Below are 8,589 nucleotides of genomic sequence, written 5' to 3'. Positions count from 1 at the left end.
AACAGAAGGTGGATATGAGATTGAAGCATGTGCTCTTGAGTATATATGTTAGAGACCGATTTACAACTTTAGGCCCACTTGTACAGTGGCCAGTCCAATTGTAAGCCAGCCAGGCAGACTTTTGCCTAATAAATCTAAAATGGTCAGCCTAACTAGAAACGAGTTTGCCTGGTTTGGATGCCGTTAACAAAGAAACAATGGCTGCATTGAAGCGTTAAAGAGTAATATTGGAATTGATATTCACAAAAGCTCAATGATATAAGGAGGTTTTGAAAAATTTAGTAAAGTTGTAAACTTGAAAGGAAGTTTGAAACAGTTTCAAGAAATAGAAAGCAATTCTAATCAGTCCAGACCATCTCAAAGGTGTCCGGACAGTCTTAAAGTTGTCGGCCGGCTTTAAACTATCTAAGTTAGTAAGTGGTCTCTAACATATATATTGTTACTAATACACACTTGATACTGGATTTCGATCACACACTTTATAATATGTTGATGTGTTTCATATATGGTTGTTTTTAGAAAAGTAAATTAGATGAAGACAAAGTAAGCAAGAAGGAAAGACATTCAGGAAAATCATCTGCGAAGAGTGAAGATAGCAGAGCGGTTACACGTCTCAAACGGCTGATTGCTGCTGCAGGGATGAAAAGACCGTATGTCAGATTGTTAGCAGATTGCAAGTCGGAGGCAGCTAAAGTTCGAGTGTTGAAAGGTCTTTTGGAGAAAGCTGGATTAGAAGGTAAAGACTTAATTAATTAAGTGATTGTTAATGGTTGAAGTTAAAAGCAATTACTCTGGCATCATGTTGAATAAGGACTACAGTACAACCCTGATTATCCGTACTTTTTGATAATCTGGACAAATTTATTTCCGCCCCAAAGCATGTGTTTTTCACGTGTTTTTCTGTGTGACATCATTCCAACATGGAAACATGTGAACTTACTCCAAAATTCGAACCGTGGAGAAGACTTACACATCTGATCATTAAATGTGTAACCATGCTGAGTTGTTGTTAATCTAATATTGCTGTATATTAATAAATTAAATATTTGTTCATTATGTACTTGATTGTCAATGTATCACTGAACCTCAAGGAAGTCACCACACCATCATTTCATTTATCCACACTTTCGATTACAATTTGGCTTCCACTGACAAAAGACCGAATAATCGAGGTTGTACTGTACTATAGGCAGGCTGCTAGATAGACGTGTCATCTGCCATTTGAACACATGTTTGGTAATGGATATAGCAGTGTTCTCGCCAGTACCGTCATTTTGACTGTTGAGACAAGAAAGGACGTTTGGTGATGGGAAAACTGCAATTATTGACAGTTGGGGACAAAATTGGACAGATTTACCACACGTAGTGTGTGATGTCTTCCTACAAGATCCATTGTGGTTGAACCGTTCTAAAGACATTTACCTCTTTTCATCTTGATGGTTTTGACATTACTAAAGAACAATCTCTTGACATCTAAAATCTTTGGGAGTAGTGTTTGTTGACAATTCCCATCGACCTTTCACACAGGATTTGCTACTACAATGTAGTAATGAGACTGTGGTTGCAGCAGTTGTTCTACTAATTCTTGTTTATCTTCAATCCTGTGTTTTGTACGTGGACCTTTGCAGATCTCTTTACAGCATAACCGTTCAACTGGATGTATCGATCAATTTACTAAATCATTATGGTTATAAAACATAGTGATTCTCAGAGCTTTTTGCATGGATTTACACATGATTACGCTAGACTACTAGAAATGTAGCGTCTTAGTTATGGTAAAAAAGGCTGAATGGTCAGAAGGCGTAGGTATGCCTTATTATTCTTATCCTATTCATTAAATACTATTCATTTCTTAAGTTTGACGGCACAGTAGCCAACATATATGCACAACTTACTCTTTTTAAAGCTCAGCTCATAAGTTTTAATTAAGTTAAGTCAACTTGTCACTTAATAATCTAATGTATTATCTGTCTGTGTTATGTTCAACAAGGCTATGGTCAATGAGGTTTATTCGACAAGTTTTGAGTGGCAATTATATTGAATAGTCTACCAATCATGCAGTAACTAATATACATGCATCAGACTCTACATAGTACAACTAGGGAAAACATAAAGTAATAGTATGATGTTATCACCGAATATGTCAACATTAACATTTATATTTGATGACGTCATATTGACGGTTGGCAAAAATCCTGGCTAGAACACTGTATAGGAAGTGTTCTAACTTCATAGCTATGGTGGTTAGTTGTGAAACAAGCAGACATATTTGCTGGATAAATGGTTGTAGACAAAAGGATTTATTGGCTTACTAAACTGGTTGGAGTATCTAGTGATGTGAATATTTAGATAAATTATTTTGTTAGTGTTCGCTGATGGGTTGCATGCAGGCAAAATCTGCTGTCTTAAAATTTCCTTACTTTTGCATATTGTACTGCACGTATTGCTGGCAAGCAAACAAATTACTCACTTTGAGGTCGCAAAGTTGGTATTAGTCAAACATGTCACAGTCAAGTCATTTGTTAATACTCATTGCAACTGCTTTACATTCAGGTGAGTATCTACATAACAAGAGACAGACACACATTTAGTCATTCATATACAAGTTATGCAGGGAAATGCTCAACTTTTTAATTAATTAATTAACTTATCTAGATATTGTGTTTATACAAGATTCCTAGGTTTTTGCTTGTAGGAAAGCCGACGCTGGAAAACTGCAAGAAATTGAAGCTGAAACGAGAAGAGGCAGCGGAACTGGCTGATCTTGATCCAACCAACATAATCACATCAACAGGTATATTACTGCTCTTTAGCACTACTCAACTGATCAACTCAAATTTTATGTGGGTGTTTGTGTTTAGGGTCTTCTCGCTCCAGAAGAACGAGTTGGTATGATTCGGGTCGGGAAGCAGAGAGTAGCTCAGCATCAAGTCAGAAAATGTCAAAACGTCGGTTTGCTTTTATTATATCATCAGATGAGTCAGACTCTGACTGAGTAAGAATATACACTTCTGACTGTGTGCGTTAACTCTGTGTGCATGCAGTGAAATAGTATTAATTAAGTTGGAGAGCAATCATGTTTGTGCTTACAAATTTTATCTACCACTACTGTAGAGCCAGTCTATTGACTGATACTTGTTTGACTTTCTTTTTATGTTGTCAGAATGTGTGAATAGTTAGTTATATGTGTGCATATTAGATACAATGTGTGTTTACAGCTACAGAGATTACAGTTGCCAAACTGTCAAATCTTGCCTTGGTTTCTAAGCAAAGAACACGATTTTCAGCTGTGTGTGTGTGTGTGTGTGTGTGTGTGTGTGTGTGTGTGTGTGTGCATGTATATGCCATTCGCGATTGTGTACATTAGTATAAGGCAGCCACAGTTACCAAATTTATTCCAAAAGCAGTCTCTGCTAGCTTGAAGGATGAGACTAATCATTTTATTTTTGGGAGACAAGAGTACCCTCTAGCAAGTGAAACTGGTAACTGGACTCAGTTGACTGTTAGTCTAAACACTTTTACATACATAGCTGTGACTTCACAGCAGTTTCTATTTCTGTTATTATCTGTTCTTTACATATGTGCAGTACAGTGGTCCCTCCCATTTGCGACCACCCCCAACGTCCGTCAAACTTAGTCCTAGAATGGAGGTGGTCCCTCACAGAGGTGAGTATGCTACAGTGTTGGTCATGTATCCCGGATGCATGAACAATCTTGTAAAGAGGTGGTCAAATGGGTTGCACTTCAGAGGTACCACTGTAGTAGGTGTGACCATTTCTAAGTATTATCACTACAGTGTTATGGTGTGGTCATCTAACTAAAGCCTAGTTCACAATACACCTTGCATTGTCTCGCGTCAAAGGAAGCCATTTCCGAAGCGACATGACGTGATGCGTTGGATAGGATTTTTCCTATTCCAGCACGTCGCGTCAGAAACGGCTTCCTTTGACGTGAGACGACACGATGCGAAGCGAGGTGTATTGTGAACCAGGCTTAAGACATTTTATAGCACCGACACTACTCCGACACTCTGTTTCTTTAGGTTCAGACTTATTCAGTTTTGACATGCTTAATCTTTTTACCGCTCTTAGCATTAGTACTATTTATACTGTGGCTCTTGTCCTTTGCTTTACCATGAGAAGGTCACGTGATACAAACCCATTTCTAGTGGAGGAACCTCTGAAAGCGGAGCAGGGTTTCATACAGTACCACCACCACCCCAGAACCTCGGGCCTACCAAAGATTAGGCTCTGATGGTGTCATTTGAGTCAAGCCAGACTGAGTCTAACTTAACACCAAGTTGATTTAGAATGACACATAGTCAAGACTCAGTAAACATGATTGAAAACTTCACAGTGAAATGTAACTGTAACTACGTAACTGCATGGAATGAACGGTACCACCACCTATTTCCGGTATGTCAGCGTTTGATTTGTTGGCCGCGGCCCACAGCATCTTTCCCTACCAAAACTCAGATCCTGTATGAACCCCTGTGGAGGAAGGATAAATATCACGAAAGTGACAAATGTGGAGAGTAGACTACATAGTTAATAGAGGCCGGGCATTATTCAGTAATTTTTTGTGGTCCTGGCATGTACTGGCAATGTGGACGTAGACTGGGAAACATACAAGTGAATTTGACCATTATAAGCAAAGTTCAACCATGATCAATGATGCTCGTATAGGTCAAGACAGCTACTAACTAAGCAACACTGACTCTCAAGGCAGTGTACGAAGTCAACTTTCTGTTGCCCACAACTTCAGTTCTATGTTAATGCTACTGCTCCAAAGAATGATCGCACGTTGTTCTTTTTAGATATATAATAATAGCCATAACCTTGTGTTGATAGAGATAATATGTCTCCTCTTTGTAACATCCTCACTGTGTTGGTAGAAACTGATTGCCAACTAGAATCTGGACTTGATTGGCCATGAAATGCAAATGAAATGATGGTGGCATTCTGGCTTATTGACAGTCCACAATAGTTGTCTGCAGTGTGGTAACATGATAGCTGACCATAGATGTAGTAGAGACCATTTCTAGGAATGGTTAGGAATTTGTTGTTATAGTAAATCATTCCACCCTGAACAAATGTTTCATTTGGTCTATTTGAGAACGTAACCCATGTTGCTGAAATTCAAAGCAGTTGAAACAAGTTGAGCATCCTGCATTAATTGCTATCTACATTCATCTATGTATCCTTCAGAAAGGGAAAGCAAATGAGCTGCAGGTCGCTGTGATGGCTATACAAGACAAATCAGAGACAGTTGGGCTGACAGTCAGTTTACAAATTCTGCAAACAGCTGGTCTTACAAGTTCAACTGGGTGACTGGTGCCCTTTTGCCCCTAAAATATGGAAAAGTACAATTACGTTTATTAATTAAGAAGTCAACTCAATGTTTAAGCTGCAGTCTACAGTACCTTTGGACCTTGTGCTCCTCTCCAGCCATCCCGTCCTCGTAGACCAATACCAAACGCTCCCTACAATATCAAGTCACAGTACGATTGCATTGATTAATTGGAATGCTGTAATTGTAGCATTGCCTTATCCCCTTTGTTTCCTTTAGTACCTCGGGCTCCCTATATAGACAAATGTAGGCATATTATTATTAGATGCAAGTGATCCTGGATAATTGTACATTATCTATGGTAGGGATTTGTTGTATATCTAACCGGAAATCCAGGTAGGCCTTGTCTGCCTGGAAGTCCATCAAAGCCAAACACAATTTTTCCTGGTTCACCCTAGGAATTACATTAACACTCATACAAAGAGTGATCTCACACACACACACACACACACACACACACACACACACACACACACACACACACACACACACACACACACTCACGCACACATACACGCATGCACGCGCACACACACACACACACACACACACACACAAACACACACACACAAACACACACACACACACACACACACACACACACACACACGTGCACACATACAAATGCACAATTCTACTTTATCTATTGTAGGGATTTGTTGTGTATCTAACCTTACTTCCAGGTGGTCCTTGTGGGCCTGGTAATCCATCAAAGCCATGTCGACCATCACGTCCCCGTTCACCCTAGGAAATTTAGCTCTCATACAAAGAGTGATTACACACATGGGAACACACCCACACGTGCACACACACACAGTGACACACACACACACACACACACACACACACACACACACACACACACACACACACAACACACACACACAAAATGGACAAATGTCAAGCCCTCCACGTCGTTTGTGAATGACGTCAACCTTAAGGTCAGTTACGGAGATAGCTCCCCTGCCTATAGAGACAGGGCCTCCATGCGCTACGCGAAGGCTTAGGGCCAGCGCTACATTCCACCTGGAGCTTGGCCGGAGTTATCCAGGGGCACTGACAAATAGCGCAGCTCTGGGACTGGAGACCAAGGCCCACAAGTGCCCGTCTGCTGCATGATGTTATTGCCAAGCCAGCGGTCCTGTCCACCACAGTCAATGACCAGGTACTCATTTATACTCCTGAGTCGAGAGAAGCAATTTATGTAAGTTTCTTGCTTAAGGAAGTTATGCCATAGCTCGCCATTACTGTGACTTGAACCTGCAACCCTGCAAGGTCCCATATGTTTAACAGCACCACACACACACACACACACACACACACACACACACACACACACACACACACACACACACACACACACACACACCTTGATATGCACTGTTCTATAAATCCGTCTCAGTTTATTTCAAAGCAATCTCTGCATCATGCTCTGTTCTATGAATTATAACTACATCTTGTACAACAGTACAAAATGAAAACAAAGTATTAAAGAATGAAGCTTCAGAAAGCCACTTTGTATCGTCTGCACTATAGGCAGTTTCAATGCTCGCTGATATTGCACTGTCTAAGACTGGAGGTGTGCAAATTGCATGCAATATTGTTAGTTGTTCATTGTCTTTGTGTGTACATGCATCTACTCACACGATATCGAACGTTACTGACTCACTATACTAGAACATGTAGATGAATTTAGTGAATGCATCTTTACGCACTAGGGAATTATAACCTTAATGAATGAAGCAATGCTTCGTAGTGTTTCTAGAACTTGGTCACTCCGGGAGGATGAGTTGAAAGATGCCTGACAGTGTGGAAAATAATGGTAGGACGTAGGGCAATGTCCCACCAAACGTGTTGTTTGTCCGACCAAATACTGCACCAGTGTTAGGACGTGTTAGGACAAAACATCTATTGGTACACATCTAGGATAGTGTAAACCTTGTCTCCTAGCATGCGATGGCCTTTCCAATGGTGTAACTGCTAATTTCATGAAGTTAGGTGCCTAGCTCCTAGCATGCTTTATCCAGAGAAACCTAATTACCACCATTTCTTCATTGGAAGTTGGTTATCAAGAATTACATGCAAAATGTCTGCAGTAGGGAGGCACTTAATTAGTTCATGTAACACCATACAAGAATATGTCCTACCTAGGCTCAATCTGTCCGAGCCAAAATAATTTTCCTATTTTCCACACTGGCCAGATGAGTATTGCTTCAGGTGTTCCCACATCATCCACTCTCCCCACCTCTGGCCAGTTGGCTTGCGTTAATTAATTAATACCTTGACACTGTTTCAACACAGCATTTGAGTTCTAACTAGTAGGTACTCAGCATTTTGCCCTAAGAGGGAAGTAGTGACGTAGTTGTACTAGCCTGTGCTCACTGCAGTATTTAGTTGTTACGTGTCTTCACGAATCCTCAAATATTTAGGCTTGTCTTTTTCACCAAAGTGAAAAACATGAAACCCAAAATGACGGGTTTGCGTTACCAAACAAGACTATAAGTTATTCACCCATTTGTACATTGCATGCAACCCCTCTCACCTTTTCGCCTTTAGGTCCAATTATGGTGTATGTATCTGTGGTTGGAGTTGATTGACACTGAGTCTTCCACGCTATAAGCAGAAAGATCAAGCAAGTAGTGACAGCTAGACGAGCCATTGTTCAATGGTAGTCAATAGTGTCGTCGTAAGCAGAGCGTCGATCAGAGGGTGACCCGAGAGTTGTCTGAGCTAGTAATCAGATGTTGCTGGATTTAACCGCCTGAAAGAAGGGTGTTGTTCCTTATAAGGATAATGATATCAACACTGGTTCTAGCTGCTTTCTCACTTACTACTACACTACGCAATAGAGTGTCTAGCTGTGTGATAAAAGAGTGATAAATCATGAGTCGTCTCGACTATCAACACACAACTGTACAATCGAGAGTATACCGTCAGCCTGATCACGATTAGTGTAGAAACTGGTGTAAGACCCATCTTCAAAGAACAACAGTTATCGTTTCTGGCATTCAGATCTTTGCTTTCAGTTCTAGCTACTTATCTTTCAGTCTTTAACACAACCGTTTACAGTGCACTAGATGTGCTATTGGCTCCTTGTCTAGTATCAATTCAGGCAAAAACTGACCACAAATTTGTGGTTTCAATGAACACGTTTCGAACAATGTAGTGCTAGAGTTGTGTTGGAGATAAGTTCTCAACACAATTAAATATCCTGACAGGTGGCATATTGAATGTCCTGAA

General features: G+C 40.3%; 2 protein-coding genes across 2 annotated transcripts in view; one reads left to right on the top strand and one right to left on the bottom strand.

The window, feature by feature from the left end:
* LOC134194951 (HIRA-interacting protein 3-like) overlaps positions 1 to 3,299 on the top strand; it is a 4,678-nt gene extending 1,379 nt beyond the window's left edge. The window contains exons 4-7 of the mRNA XM_062663939.1: positions 1 to 8; positions 520 to 736; positions 2,696 to 2,794; positions 2,862 to 3,299. The exon at positions 1 to 8 is cut by the window's left edge and continues 244 nt beyond it. Coding sequence (XP_062519923.1) covers positions 1 to 8; positions 520 to 736; positions 2,696 to 2,794; positions 2,862 to 2,995 — 458 coding nt within the window. The 3' untranslated portion in view covers positions 2,996 to 3,299. The remainder of the gene's footprint in view (positions 9 to 519; positions 737 to 2,695; positions 2,795 to 2,861) is intronic.
* A 1,318-nt stretch (positions 3,300 to 4,617) lies between these two features.
* On the bottom strand, positions 4,618 to 8,091 carry LOC134194915 (collagen alpha-2(I) chain-like). The gene is made up of 8 exons (XM_062663898.1): positions 7,892 to 8,091; positions 6,022 to 6,093; positions 5,675 to 5,743; positions 5,546 to 5,581; positions 5,423 to 5,482; positions 5,315 to 5,347; positions 5,187 to 5,244; positions 4,618 to 5,131 (listed from the first exon to the last, which is right to left on the bottom strand). Exons 1-8 carry the CDS (start codon positions 8,006 to 8,008, stop codon positions 4,767 to 4,769), a joined length of 810 nt encoding a protein of 269 aa, XP_062519882.1. The 5' UTR covers positions 8,009 to 8,091; the 3' UTR covers positions 4,618 to 4,766.
* Between the last annotated feature and the right edge of the window lie 498 nt (positions 8,092 to 8,589).

Source organism: Corticium candelabrum, chromosome 19, assembly GCF_963422355.1.
Source record: "Corticium candelabrum chromosome 19, ooCorCand1.1, whole genome shotgun sequence".
Lineage (NCBI taxonomy): Eukaryota > Metazoa > Porifera > Homoscleromorpha > Homosclerophorida > Plakinidae > Corticium > Corticium candelabrum.
Note: the sequence above shows the minus strand (reverse complement) of the source record. Positions and strands in the feature narration are given on the sequence as shown.

Bases quoted from the DNA above. Each gene is read 5' to 3' on its own strand.
- LOC134194915 (XM_062663898.1), bottom strand. From the start codon at position 8,008: ATGGCTCGTCTAGCTGTCACTACTTGCTTGATCTTTCTGCTTATAGCG. The intron at 5,582-5,674 runs GTTAGATATACA...TTGTCTATATAG, and splicing joins AAGGCCTACCTGGATTTCCG to GGAGCCCGAGGTACTAAAGG. The intron at 5,245-5,314 runs GTAAGACCAGCT...TGTCTTGTATAG, and splicing joins CCAGTCACCCAGTTGAACTT to CCATCACAGCGACCTGCAGC.